At 38.7% G+C, this 15,985-nt stretch overlaps 1 protein-coding gene across 1 annotated transcript in view; it reads right to left on the minus strand.

The window, feature by feature from the left end:
• The window catches only part of LOC113011429 (contactin-associated protein-like 4), a 163,400-nt gene that overhangs the window by 16,792 nt on the left and 130,623 nt on the right, over positions 1-15,985 (minus strand). The window contains exons 17-18 of the mRNA XM_026151015.2: positions 15,182-15,400; positions 4,773-5,012 (exon numbers count right to left, since the gene is read on the minus strand). Coding sequence (XP_026006800.2) covers positions 4,773-5,012; positions 15,182-15,400 — 459 coding nt within the window. The remainder of the gene's footprint in view (positions 1-4,772; positions 5,013-15,181; positions 15,401-15,985) is intronic.

The raw sequence follows: 15,985 nt of genomic DNA on the forward strand, positions 1-15,985 counted from the left end.
ATGAACCCATCAACCTACAGTATCTATCCATTCATTTTCTTTCTCTTACCCGGGTCCAGCTCGGAAGGGTAGGGGTTTGAGCAGCGATGCCCAGGGTGTCCTCCTAGCTGGACATGCCTGAACACCTCACTTATGAGCCATCCTGAAGACATCACAGCTAAATGCCCAAACCACCTTAACTAGCTTCTTCCACTGTGGAGGAGTAGTGGCTTTATTTAAACTACCTCTTAAATGAAACAGCTCTAAGGGATGAAGTTTGCTTCTGCTGCTTGCATCCACAATATCATCCTTTCAGTCACTATTCATAGCTTGCGGCTATAGGTAAGCGTAGATTAACTGGTAAACTGACAGCTTTGCTTTCACTCTCAGCTGTACCTTTACCACAAGAGAGTCGTACATTGTCCACATCACTGCAGACACGTGTGAGTCTGCAGAGCGAGTGAGGTGTGTTGCCTCTGTGTGACAGAGTGAAGCTCAAGTACCCAGCCTGAACTAGCTGGATATTTGAAACCCACCTTATTTGTTTTACCAGTTTACTGACGTCTCCAGAATTTCAGTTATCAAAAATATCATTAATAATCTTCTGCTTTTCAGCTGATTGCTAGAGCATTGGCAATAATTTGAAAACTTCACATCCTAAGTTTTCAGCCTACATGAAAAAGATTCTAGTTTGAAAAGTGTTAGCTCTGCTTTCAATAATGTAAGAGTAAACAAATTATTTCTGGGGCACAGAACAATAAATATATACAAAATTATCCCCACAGTGTTTTCCAACTTTAATTAACTTCAAATGAGGGCTGTGGTGTAGGAAGGATCGTGCATGTCTTATTACTTAGGAACTTTATATTTCTAATTACAGAAATTAGTCTTTAGAACTTCTTGCTTTCATTTTCCAACCAGACACAGAGATTAACTTTTAATATATCAAACACAGAGTGTCTCACTGTGACTCACAAAGAAAAACAAAGCGTGCATCAGCATCAGCATGATGTGGGAGATCAGAAGATATCGGTGTTTAGTGGGAGGCGGGCTAAAAAAGGACAGATGGTTGAACTCAGTTATAGAACTAATGGAGAACACAAAGGTCAACGTGGTGACGCACTGTTAGTGACTTTAACATCAAAAACAAATCACTAAAATAGACTTCAATCATATGAAACAGTAGCTATCTACATCAAACCACATCAAGTACTTCTTGATGGGTGCTGAGTAGCATAAAAGCAGAAAAATGTTTTCAGTAAAGTATAGGTTCTTAACCTTCAGGCAGCAGGATAAACACTCACTTGTAAGTGCTTTGGCATTATTTCAACTTCCACTCCATAAACGTGAGGAATTTCACCCATCTGTATTAGAAATAACTCTGAAAGACTAATTTTTTTATGGCAAGAGAGGCAATCAGGACTGATCTTCACAGTGAAGGACTCTTCTCAGAGAAATAAAACTAACCTACATACCTTCAAACTATGCTTTAACCTCAGTGTGCGAGATGTATAAGGCAGCTGCGCTGAGGGAAGGGGATGGAAGTATGATGTGACACTGTGCAGCATCCTGTAGAGTTTAGACAGATCCTCTGGAAAGGGGTCAAAGCAGGTGACACCACTGAAGTAAAACCCAATCCAAACTCTCTCTTCTGAATATCAAATGATTTGCCATCTCCAAAACTTTTGCTTTTCACACAGAACAGTGGTGTTGGTCAGGATGTTACAAGAGAGCTAAAGACAGAGGAAGGGGTTTACTTCATATTTCTTATCTTCTGTTCTTCCCACCCTCAGAAGAACTTGTGTTTGGTTTCTTTACCTGTGTGCTTTGAGATAGTCAGCAAATTGCAAAAACAACTAACCATAAGGTCTAAAAATTCCTTAGAATAGAAATGCACAATGAAAAGCATGTGCGTCAGAATAGTTCTGCATGGGGATTCTGACATAGGCTACTTAGATTAAAATACGTTTGTGCATTGATTAGCTCGACGCTTTTTCGAATCCCGGTCAAACTGAACATTTCTTTTTGTATCACAAATACTCATTGTGATCTTTTTGCTCTGTATTTGAGATTTGAAAAGTAAAAGTGTCACGATTAGCTGTGTGGCTGGCAGTGGCTGGACCCAAGTGCAGGCCCCCGAGACAAAATATTAACTTAAGACGGCAGCTTTATTTGCTGGAAACACAAACTTGGCAATACAAAAACACAACTCAAACTAGGATTGCTTAACTAGACTGGGAATGCATGGCGTGGCATGACATAACCTGACGACAGAAGACGAGGGATACACACACAACTAACGTGGAGGACGTAATGACAAATACTGACTGACAGGGGCTAAAATACACTAGCAGGAAGATGAGGAAATGAGGAACAGGTGGACACATAGCTGGAACTTATTAGAAAAGACCAGTGTTGGGACTAACGCGTTATTAAGTAACGCATTACAGTAACTACGTTATTATTGTGGTAACGAGCACATAACTAGTTATTATGCCAAAATCAGGAACGCGTTAGTTGTTACTGGGTCGTTATTCGTTACTTCTTGCGGTGGCTATCGCGGAGCTTCCACAGATTCAGTAACATTAGCAAGTGGTGGAGGCCAGCAGGTGGATGAGGGAAAGGGGACGCAGGAGGAGCAGAGACCCGAGGCGAACTGAACTTCAGGTAAGAAGTTATGACCTGCAGTCTATCTGGGTCAGATATGAACCAAGTTTAGGTGGAGTTTATTTTCGTTATGCTGACTTTTTCGTACTGGGTACTAGCTAGCATGACGGAGTTTCTATACAGCTGGGTGGGTGCTATGATGTTACTGATGTTGAACTTTATTTTGTTCATAAGGTTAATTATTAGAGTTTCCAACCGTCCCGTAAAAAACGGAATCGTCTCGTATTCAGAGAAAATATCATGCGTTTCGTATTGAGGTGAAAAGGAACACAGTTTGTCCCGGACTTCAGCTACAATGAAAAAGACACAAAGCTGGAGTTATTCTGTGTCTTTGCTGCACAGCTGCCTCTTCTTCTCTCATTCCCTCCCCCTCCCTCTCCTGTTTCTACTTCAATCATGAAACTGATCAATGATCAGCTGATCGGCTTTTCTGTCGCAAGTCCCGTCTCTGTCGTTTGTTTTCATTCAAAGGCTTTATGATTTTTCCTATAATGGTGGGCCGGGCTCTAGTCAAAATGCCCTGGCCGATTTTTTGTCCCAGTCCAGCCCTGTATGCAGCTCATCTGCAGTCTGGTGTTACCTACATCTTCCTATTCGGAAGGCAGAATTTCCGAGTTCTGAGTGCAATCAAAGGACCATGACTGCAGTTTTTGTGTTGGATGTAAAAAGCGCACATGACGCTGTAACGTAGGCTAGAATCATGGCGGCGGTCAACGACGGTCCAGGCGTGGGATTTCTCTCGTGGAAATGTGCACATTATATTTTCCTTTCTATTGGTAGGTGGCACAGAGCACTTGTGGCAAGTAAGCAAGCTAGAAGACTGGCAGTCTTGCTGGGTATCCAGTTACGGAAGCAACACATTAACAAGAGAATTCTGAGTAAAATCAAAGTTACTTTCCCTAGTAACTAGTTACTTTGAAAGTAACGAGTAACTTGAAGTAACTGAGTTACTTTTGACAGAAGTAACTAGTAATGTAACTAAGTTACTAATTTAAAGTAACTTACCCAACACTGGGCAAGACTAGGAAGTAAAATTGAATACACTAACATGAGACAAGACCTTCAAAGTAAAACAGCAAACATGACAGGCACAGAACAGACATTGAACTAAGCCTAAGAACAAACTCTTAACCAGAATAACACTGAAACCTTATCATATTCAAAACAGGACAACTAAAGAATTAGAAAATAAACCATAATACAGAAAAACACCAAAATACAAGAAACTGAAAATGCTGGGTCGAAATGACCCAGAACCGTGACAAAAAAGTATTTTAAATGTCAAATAAGATGTCACGATGTGTTTCTAAAATCATGCTTCCATAAAGTTTAACTCTACATTATTGAGAAGTAATCTTACATTAACTAAGAGCTCAGCATTTTTTCATCAACGATGGAGCGCCTTTAAGACATTTTGGTTATACTGGACTTTTACTCTACTCATTCGACCTCAGGTGTCTCGTCAATAAGAAGCTACCCAGCAACAAACAACAAAAAAGACAAACTTTTCAAAAAGCCAAAATAAGATAAGGGCGAATGTCTGGGCCATGTACCTCACCTTGCTGTGGTATTCCTCTACACATAAACAATACATTTGTCATGTTTAATGAAGTGAGAGTACTGCGATGCAGAATGCGTGAAGCAGACTGAGACTTTTATGATGGGCTGATGAAAAAACTGTTTAACCAGATTAAACTAAAACCAGACAAAAGAGAAAATAACTTCCAAAAAGAAACGAGAAATGAGAAACAAAAAAACGAGGGGATACAGACACATGAATAAAGTTAACAGAGGGAAACTCACAGGAGATGAGGACAAAGGACACATTGAGGGATCTATAAAACTCTAAATGAAATCCGTAACTAAAACAAACAAGGACTTAATGCAGTGACAAATAGATAGAAAAACAAAACCTGCATTAAATAAAGAACAAAGAAACCACAGAGAAGTAAACCCAAAGGACTCCAAACAAAAAAGCCTCTAAAAAAGTGAGTGGGACAGACCTGGGGGTCAGCATCACTAAGTATCTAAAACAATCTGTTTTTCTAAGAGAAAAGCTTGTGCAATCAACTTCCTAAGCCATACACAATATTAATAGTAAAATGTGTGTTCCTGTATCTGCTCACCTGTTTGGCAGAAAACTCCCGCATACGCTGACAGGCTGCAGTCACACTGGAAGCCACTGGCTCTCTCCACACAGCGGCCATGGTTCTGGCAGAGCGAGCCGTAGCTGCTGCAGTGACCCGGGCAGCCGGGTTGAACCCCTGGTGTTATCTTCGCCCTCTCCTCCAAGTCCAGAGTGACGCCGTTCAGCTGCAGAGAGCGGATACAGCCCCGGAAGCCTTTCTGCCTGGATGCTGTGCCTCCTGATAACACAAAAATAGGGCATGGCATTAGCATCCCATTTCCATTTTAAACATTAATGAACTAAAACTCAAAGCCTCCAAAACAAAGAGGAAGCAAAATTCTGCATGTTTAGCTAACGATCTACTACAGCATGACAACATGTTGTCTTTGTTTCAGCCCTTCTTTCATTTCTTTATGTGTTGACAGCTTCTCCTGTCGACTACAGCAGATACACATGTCGCCTGTGCTTCCCCGGAAGCTCCAAACTGTCAAAAGTTTTTATGAAATGACTCAACGATAAAACAGCAATGAAGCAACAAACTGTAGGTGGGAAACAGTTTGGGGGATGTAACTTTTATCATCCATCTGTCTGCCTGTCTAACAGGGCATTCTGCATGCTCTCTTTAGTGGAAGTTTAAACCTTGTTTTCATTGTTACACACTCTCTCTGAGATCTTACACGGTCACCGATTCTTCACATAGTTCAAATAAGACAACCCCTCTTTTTCTACATAGATCAGAGTCGATCTATTACCTCGCTCGAGGCACTAACTCAGCAGCTCTTTGCAGTCAAAGTTAGAAGGAGACAATGTCCTGTTGTTCAGCAGCAGCTTTGCACACCAACAAGTCACTGATCTCTGTTAGAGTCTTGTCTAGGCCTTCCGTCTTTGCTCTGATACAACTCCCATAAATGATTAAACCAGCAAAGCACCGCGTAATATGAAACTTGCTTCTGACACAACATAATAGTCATTTGAATCCTCACAGACTCTCCTGGAAGTCATTGTTCATGATTCAAATGTCTACAATCCAGTCATCCTGTCATCCTTTCAACTGTTACTCTTTAAATAATCACTCAGAGAGGTTAGACACTTGGACGCCTTCACTTGCATAACAATGCAACCCTGCAGCGGTCAGACTTACAGTGTAATCACATTTTAATCAGTGTTATAATCACAGCTATTGTACCACAGTTTTCTGCATAGTGATTCAAATTAATACAATATGCAAACACCTTTCTTTAACTGCAAATGTGTCCCGACCCACAAATCTCCAGCTGTAAATGTATTGGAACATTTTACTCTGCACTTATTAAACACAGCCGTACACATACAAAATTGTGACAGTTATTGCTGTCACGTGTTTAAATATGCCTTCTGGACATCCTGACAAAAGACAAACGTTTTTACATTTTCTTCAGTCAAGAGTTTCACATGTAAAAACTGGGAGTTTAGGCTCATGCTGACATTCTTAATCAGTATGATTCTTAATCTCAGGCCATGCTGAGATTAAGAAGATTAAGAATCATATTACTTATTACACCATTTTTTATAAAATTTCCATTCAGTCATGTAAAGGTTTAGCTATTAAGAAGATTTCTTAAAAGTTGTAGATTTGCATTCTGAGAGTCAGAAAGCACAGTTTAAAAAAAACAAAACCTATGTAGTCATCTTAAACTGGCCTTCAACAACAACAACAACCCAATATAAAAGAACTAAAATAACTAACACAATCTCACGCTGTGACTCTGATATTAAAACTACAGCTCACAGCTGGCCTATTATACAACAGTGATTTCAAATACCCAACAGGAAGCAAGTTTGGCCACTTTAAATAAAGTTTCTAAAGGTTCCAGGAAGAACACCCAGCACACATAAAAGTCATTTTTACCAAACACTAATTTGAGCCCTGGGAGATATTCACACAGTTAAGAATTTTATGTTTTTTATGTCTTTTGTAGTTATGACCACCAGTTTTAATTATTTCAGCTTCATTTATCAGGAATTCTATATTTTGTCCCCTTAAGAGGTTTCCTATGGCTCCTAGAATTACCAATGACCTTCAGTCCTTTGCTTTTTTGAAGAGATGAAGACACAGAAAGCTGGCAAAATAGAATAATATATTTTAAAGTGCATTTTTATTAAATTCAGATACATTCAAATATTTATCCAGTAAGTGAAAGAAAACTTTTATCAGAATTATACAATTACAATCATTAGCTTCCACGCAACCAAATCAGAAATCTGCTGACTTTATGTTTCTCCCAAAAGTGCATTTTCAGTCACCATTATCTGCTGTTCTTGAGTTTTATGCATATTTTTTCGAGGAAACCGACATCTTTCGACACAGACGCTCATATTTCAGGACGAACATTTAAACAGGATATTTTTCACGTCTATCCAAGCTTTAAGTGCTCCACTCATCTTTGTCACGTCAAAAACCCCAGATGTCGGAAATATCTTACTCCGCTTCTGTTTGGCAGCCAAAAGAAAAGCTTTAGTAGCGCAGGAAATTTTTAAATGGCAGTGTGTGAGAGTGAAAGAGGTGACTGTAGCAGTGAGCAAAAAAGCATCCCTGAGGACCACCACCTCTGATCAAAGCAATAAAACAGCAGCAAGGAGAGGTTATTAAAGAACAAACCCTCCTACCAGGGAGGCTATCAGAGCGGTGAGGGTTTTCAACAAACATCCTGCCGTACAACTTCAGCTCCAACAAGGATTACAGAGTCTTCACATCAAATGGAAACGCTGCTTAAAGAAAACACTTAAACAGCATAATGAGGGATTTGTGATGTGGGGATCAAAGCATACATCAAAGAATTGAAATGCAGATAAACTCCACCTCTGACCAAAGGAGCAGAGCTACGAGTAAGACCTTCAAGAGAATTTCAGCCTCATATCCATCAAAAATGCATCAGCTCTAACAAGACATTTTCAGTGTCTACTATACGTCTGGATCCTGTGTATTACTGGACACGTGAGACGACATGAGCGTGAATAGAAATTAATTAGTGAAATGGAGATCAAAGCCGATGCGTGTTCAAGCCTGAACATCGAGCTCAACAAGCAAAACGCAGGAAAAAGAAAAGTTAAACTAAGAAGGAGCAAAAGCACAGCACAGCTCTGAGAAAAGACTTAAAATCTCAATATGAAACCAGGATATTTTCTGAAAACACAGATTAAAAACAAACAACCAAAAACAGTATGCTGTAGGATGAGCTGACCTGCACCGCTTGAGCGATGGCGAACAAAACAATCATCAAACACTATATGTGCTTTGTGGGCTGCTTATGCTGCACACATGAAAAGAGCATATAGATAACATGGCAATTTATATATATGTTCAGCCTAAACACTTTACATTTGATGTCTATTCCACCCCTACAGTAAGAGTCTGTAAAGTTGCAATTATAAAAAAGGAAACATACAGTTTTGTTAGCCTGTTTATTCCTTTCTTCACTCATTAACTGTTCCTTATACAACAGTTTCTCAATTTACTCATTACTGAGAAGAAACTTTCAGATGTTTGAGCAAGTATTTTTTACCATCACTGATAAACACTGATTCACAAAATAATCATTGCCACATCTCGAAATTTTGGCAAGATCATTTTTACTCAATAACGGTGTGAGCAAGCTGGAGGGTAAGAATATTTTATAATCTTTACTGAATAGAACACCGAGGCATATAAAAGCAGCAAAAATGGTAGAATTAAAAAAAAACACTGGAAGTTAGGCAATAATCACACATGCCTAGGAACCTGTTTGCGGCCTTCTGATAGCTACGGGTTGCTAGGGAAGAATGGTTCAATCCCTGATTGGTTGCTAAGTGGTTTCTGGCAGTTGCTATGTGAAACTGGGCACCGAATGGTACACAGTGCTGGACTGAAAACCACCTTGTGATTGCTTTAGCGGGTTGCTGTGATGGTTTGCAAGGAAGATGTTGACTCGTGTGCAAAGACTTGACTCTTGCTGAGCAATGGTTAAAGTGTGAAAAACACAGTGCAAACTGCAACTGGAGGCTATGATTTCTCTCCGTTTATCCTGCAAAAAAGAAATAAATTCTGAATTCAAGTAAAACAAATGAGAGAGGAAGGATGGAACATAGACAGGGAGAAAATACTGAGCAGAATAATTAAACAAATTACCGTTTTGTCTCTTTGACGGTATATTCAGAAAACAGAAAAGCTCTCCACTTCAGAATTCACTCAAGAAGTCATTAATAAGCAGTTGTTGACCGGTTCCACTGGCCATAACACTGGCTCCATCATGTTTGACAGATGATGTGGTATGCTTTGGCTCATGAGCTTTTCTCTCTTTGCCCATACTTTTTTTGTACCCTTAGCCTCATCATCATCATTCATGAGGGCATCTCCTGAACTTAACAAAGATAAGTCTATCCTTCTAATGAGTGTTTTTAACCTAGCTAGATGGAAATGGAAACAATGGAAATAATTCTTTGATCATCCACATAAGTCTTTCAGGCCTTTTGGTGTTCTTGTGCTAGTCATTGCATTCATTCATTTTAGGAATGTATGCAGTGATCAGCTGACCTCTGATAAAACTTTTGCTATCCCTCATTTTTTTTTTCAGCCTAATGATGACTTCCACCTACATCAGCATGTCTTTGGACCAGTAAAATGTTATGCAATGCCAGTTCAACACTTTGAATTAACCTCAAATTGTCCATTCCTCTGCTGGAATTACAGTTTACAAATTGTTGTTTTGTGTATAACATTTGTAATGTGAACTCTGATGAACAGGATATGAACAGTCTAGTGAACAATGATAAGTTTAAAAAAAAAAAGTATTTTGTCATCACTGGTTTAACATGCAGGTTGAATATGCCTCGTATAAAGCATATAACTTTTCATAATCAATGTAATTAAATTAGATCAACACAGCACCGAAACCCCCCCCCCCCCCCCCCAAAAAAAAAAAAAAAAAAACCCACTAAGCTGCGCTTCAAAGAGGATTCGAAGAAAAATAACAACCTTGACTTGACAGGATACCGTGCACACCGCACTGTCTATAATAGGACAATCTAGTGCCAATGCAGCTGCATTTCGAGGGATATGAAGGGAAGATCAAAGGAATCCTGAAAATCCTTGTAGAGGATGGAGTCTCATCTACACATCCCAGCATGGAGGAATAAACTGTGCATCAGTTGGTGGATAGTGATGCTGCACAAATATACAAAGGCTCAGCTATCCAAACCAAACAAAACAACTGCTTCTAACCTTCACAAAGGAAGTGATTTCTGCTGAGCTAATTGCCGAGCTCACTTTAAATTGCTGTGTGTGGATTTTTAGCACCTCCAACGCAAACAGCATGCTGGGGATTATAAATCCATGCAAGGCAATAACACGGCTTATTAATCAAGACAATGGAATCCGCTGCCTTATAAAGCAAGGCAGGATTATGGCACATAAGTACAGCATACATTGAAATATGGCTTGTGAATTTATACAAACCAACACAGGAGCTTGTAATTTACACAATAGAACAGTTTTGCCTTACAAATGGAGTCTTACAAATACAATTCATGGGGTAAAATGGATTGAAAATGTAATCACGCCCATGCTGAGGCTTGTGAATGCAAATAACTTAATATTCAGCTTTTCATACTATGTGAACAAGGAGGGACGCGGTGAGATACTGACGATGTAGAGAGAAATCTGAACACTGCTTTAAAGTCACCCCCCTTGCCAAGACACTAAAAGGGTTACATTTCATATATACGTTTTACACTTAAAATCTTATTAATAATTGTGGGGATTATTATGAGTGTAATATAGCTGAATGATATCTTTTAAGAAACGTGTTGGATGACATATTACCCTATAGAGGTTTGATATTTTTAACTTTTAAAGTGAGATGGTTTGGTACAAACTGGGGGGATGAGAGGTAGAAGTAAGGAGCCATCCAGCTGTCAGGGAGGGCTTAATAAAAAACAAGATATGAGATTACAGCCATGCTGGGAGCTGTGTGGAGGATGTATTTAGGCACCGTGGTGGTGAGAGAAATGCTGACATCAGCTTGCCGTGCTGATGTTTAGCAACTAATGTTCAGCATCTTAATCGTAGTTTATTAGCATGCAAATTTGCACAAAATTCAAAGTACAGCTAGGGTTGATGGGAATGTCATTAGTTTTATTTATCCATTTTAGCATATATTTACTAATAAACCAAAGAACCGGACAATATAGCTACAGTTTTGATCTGATGATGGTGATAGGAAAAAAGAAAGGGGCACATGTAAATAAACCGAAATTTTACTGGGAAAAAAACCCCCAACAAAATTGAACAATTTATTGAGGGATCTGTATCCAGACCAAAATTTTTAGACATATCTAGGCGTGATCCTTGAGGCCTTGCTGGTAGTATGGCTAATAACTAACTGAGCTGTTTCATAGAAAATCAAACTGGACGCACGTGTTATTAAGCTGATGCCAAATAGCCCCACAACAGCCACGAGGCATTCATTTAAATATTACTCAAAATGTGATTTGGGGGGGTCTCAAGCCATTTTACTCCTACTGCTGGTCCCAGGCCCGGATAAATGGGAGGGCTGTGGCAGGTAAGGCATTTGTAAAACCTGCGCCAAAAATGTAGATCCATCCAAGTAAGGGAGCAATGCTGCCGTCTTCAAAAAAATTGAGGTTTGTGAAAAAAAACAAAACAAAAAAAACACGTGAAGAAAAATCTCTCATAAATAAACTGCTGGAAAAGGTGTGCATATCTAAGACCCTGTCACTGATGATAAGCAAAATGTGTTTGCCCTTCAAAAGCAGCGTAAATGAATAAATAAATTACATCAATTACAAGTCATTAATCAGTTTATTTACTTTGGTGCCAAATTTTGAGTCTTCTGCTCAACAACATCATTGCTAATATTTAAAACATTAATTCACAAATAAAGCCAATAAAATACAACATAGAAACAAAAAGAGAACCAACAACAAACCAGGTAATGTAGCTAGCATCCATCCAGGTATCAATTGATGTCAACTGCTGCTTTTTTAATTACTGACATAAACTATCAGTATAATCAGTAGAGTATAACTGCTTGCAGTTTAAAGAAAAGCTACAGTATGAACCACCTGTTTTTTTTTTAAATTTACTGTCAGTTTATTGCAAAAGTAATCTTGATGTTCTTTATATTTTAAGAAAAAGACAGCACAGCTTGATCAAGCAAGCACTTTGTGAATGTGGGGATAAAGAACTCCATTTTAACAGGAAGTGACCTCTATCAGAACCACACTCAGGAAAGAGCAACCTTCCGCCATGACTGTTTGAAGGGTGAGGGGGTTAGACACCGAAACCTGATGTCTTTGTAATTATTTCCTCTATTAATGTCTTTGGTTGAGTTACGTTGTTTGAGAGGGACAGGTTGGGTCAGGTGATTTATATACAGCCATAAAGAGATGCTGATTTGAGGAGAATTCATGTGAAACTGACCATGACCATTCGTAAAGAGAGATCACAGACTTTATAGCACTTTAAGAGGCTAACTCATCAGATTTAACAGCTGCTATATAGGAAGCAGCAAACTGACAGCAGATATTTTTCTCTGCCTGCTCTGCTTTGTAGGTGAGGTGCAGTTAATTTACAAAGAGCCTATTGGTTAAACACATGCAGCCAATCTATATTCTCCTTGATTTGTCTGTTCTTGTGACCATCAGACAATTTCAGAGTTTGTTGGCTTGTTTTCCCTTCAGTGTGATTACTGGTAAGAAGTGAAAGACTAAATATTTACAGAATGATAAGACTTGAATTGTACAATTGTACTGGCTGTAAGTTAAATTTTCTATTCTATTCTATTTTTCTATTCTGTAAAATAGTCAGATTGCCTATTCCTATTAATGTACAGAATTCACCTGCTTGCTGCTACTACTGCACATTCACCTAATGTATATACTATATATATATACATATAATGTTCTTCCTCTACCCCCCCCCATTTTTGCACATGTTGAGGAGCATGTCAGGTTACATTTCACTGTGTGTTATACTTATATAACTATGCATGTGACAAATAAGGAACCTTGAATAGGGCTGCGGCATTGATGAAGTTTGTAGCTGGTTAATAAGATAACTGCGAAATTAATAACTTAGAGGTTTAGAGTTCTTTGCAGTTTATTTATTGCTGCAAGAAATCACACCATGGGCTATGTATGTGTGTGTGTATATATATAAATAATCACAACTCCCTACTGCATGCTTATTTATTGTGATTATTGTTCAGTGGTCAGAACCATTGCCTCAGCACTTTCATATTCAATAATGCTGAAGAGCTGGTGGCATCTGGCCAAGAACAGTTTAGCACTCTGTTGTAGATGATTTCTTTTCCTTTAAAGTATGACTCTGAAAGAGGAAACCAGATGTGGGGCCTGCCTTTGAATCCAAGTCTAGGAGGATTTCTCGCAAAATTAGGAGAAAATAATCAGAAAAAAGAAAAAAAGATTTGCTTCTCTTATACTTTTTAAATTTTATTTTTTAAAAAAAATCTCACTCACAGTTTATTTGACCTAGCGCCAAGAAGTTGAAAAGAGCAACTTTAGTCAAAATTATCTTCTAGATCTCAACTGAGCTCAACTGCTAGAGCGCAAATCAAAAAAAGACTGTAAAACCTCTACTTAATCTCTCAACTGGTCCCGAGTGTTGGCTGGATTTTGGCTTTCATAGACATCCTGCAGTGGAGCTGATAGGCTGCACTTGTGAAACACACTTTAGGGTCAAAAACAAGCATTAGCTTTCTAGGAGCCTCTAAAAACACTCTCTCCCACCAAGTCTCTCCCACCTTTTTAGAAATGATCAGGCAACAGGATTTATACAAACAGTAGTAAAAAAAAAAAAAATGGACTACTAATCTTTAAAATGTATTTTTCCACCCAACGTTAGCTTAGAAGCCAAAAAAACAAGGCTCGTATAGGCTCTGATGGTGCAGTAGTCAGCATCTTTCCTTGGCCCTCTCTCTCTGGAGTTGGCATCTACTGCTTGCACCTGTGAGGGGTTTCTCCAAGTTTGCACGTAAGGTTAACTGGTGCTTCTAAATTTGTGGTGTGGATGTGAGATAGATGACAATAATCAGTCAATGAAGAAGTGTGTGTGGAAAAAAAAGCGCCATGATTTTTTAAATTGTTAAGAATCCAGATACTGGTTAAAAAAAAAAGCTCTTGTTTTTGGTTCATTCATATTCCTTTAACTTAGTTTTATTATATAAATTTTCTAAAGGTAATCAGGACCCCCTGAGTGGATCTATTCGCCGTCTGTTTGAGAGCCGGTCCTCTACAGGAGCAACTGCACTGTTTATACGAGGTATCAACAAACTAACACAATAAAACTCTCTGGTTCCTAACAGCAGCTGGGCATTTTGGTGTCTGTGAAAAATGGCTCGACAAAACCAACAGAATTGTTTTTTATTAATAATTAATCTTCAGGGATGTTTGAAAGAATATATATATATCAGCACAATTTAATTCTGTGTGGGGTTTTTTCCTCGTAAACAATAGAACTTCTTTGTTACATTGGATATTTGCCAGCTAAACACTCCAATAAAATGGTCTGTGCACTGTATCTATTATCCTGCACCTGGCCTAAACGTCGGAAGGACACACACCAACCATTCTGCAAAACACAACAAAAATCCTAACATGCATTACTAATTAGTGTTCGGCTTAATGTGCTGAACACAAATTTTTATTGTTCATTAAGGTTAAATTTGTGGAGGATGAACCAACAAATAAATCCAGAAAACGTGTGCCTGAATTTAGCAAACTATAGCGAGAACAAAAACACAACAGCAACAAGAACACAAAGGCACTCAAGAATGAATTAAAACTCAACAGCTGACTATTTAATGCTACACATGCAAATACGAGTCCGTATTTTTTCCACAATTTACTTTTTCCGTCTCTGCAATGCCAACTGTAACCTACGGGTTCCAAACATTTAAAATAAAGCTAAAAGTTGAGGTAACTCTACTTCCTGGCACAGATGGCTATACAAGCTACCGTGAGAATGAAATGTTCTAAACCAAAGCCTTTGGGAACCAGAAATAGCACTGCACAGTACAACAATTCATACAGTGACATCTGATGTGAACTTAAGTGGGAGGCACAGAGTTATACTACGGGGACACGGAGGAAAGAAAAGGACTAAAAGCTAAAAGCAGACTTTAGAAGGAGCAGTACAGAAACACTGAGCTGAACTACTGTTCCCCGGAGAACAAAGAAGATATTGTCTGAGATATAGACTACGTATATTATATTCTAAAGAAGTGCAGGGGAATATATGGAGACAGAGAATTCTTTAAACAAAAGAGACATAAAAAAAAAAAGACACCAAAACCAGCAGTACTACTATTAACAAACAAAAACTGTGCGCAAATGCATCCATGTCATCCTCACCTATGAACAGCTGGCTGTTGAGCTGCAGGTGGAAGTGTCCGTCAGTTGGCGCCTCCTGCGTGGCGACAGGAAGTTCATCCAGTCGAAGCGATGCCTCCTTCACGTTCCGTTCTGCTCGGACCCGATGCCACCGGTTGTCATTCAGCGGGACGCTTGACTCCACACGAACCTCCAGTGGGCCGTTACCAACATCAAAGGAGAAAACCACCTGAGTGGAGGCTGAAAAAGTAGCAAGGGACAGGAAAACAGCGTGATTTCATTAACTGATTAATAGAACGCTTTTTAATAATGATTATATGGATCATTATATAAATTAAATCACAAAACTCATAGGCTGTTAAAATTTAGACTGATTATTTTGTGATAAGAGTCTTTTAGTATTCTGTGTAAATGACCTTAAGCTTTAAGAGGGTCCTTTTAAAATAAAAAAAAACAACAATTCATTAGAAACAACCTCATATTATTTAAGAAGCTTTTAGTAAATACTAACAAACTAAAATCTGTGTATTTCATTGTGCAACTCTCTATAGCGGGGGTCACATCACCTCTACTTTCAGCCCGTATATTGATGTGAAGAAATATAATGTAATTTGACCCTTGAAGTTACTTTTTTTGTTAGGGAGGATTTGTTTATTGTTGTGTGCAATGTTAAAATAAGTTCTTTACAGAGCAAAAATGATTTAATATGAAGGCAATATGAGCAGAGAGCACAAACATGTTGAGGGTTTGGTTGTGTTAGTTCAGTGAGGGAATTAATTAAAAGAAAACAATTTTCACTAGTAGTCAGAAACTAATGTGTACACT

This window comes from Astatotilapia calliptera, chromosome 18 (assembly GCF_964374335.1).
Source record: "Astatotilapia calliptera chromosome 18, fAstCal68.1, whole genome shotgun sequence".
NCBI lineage: Eukaryota > Metazoa > Chordata > Actinopteri > Cichliformes > Cichlidae > Astatotilapia > Astatotilapia calliptera.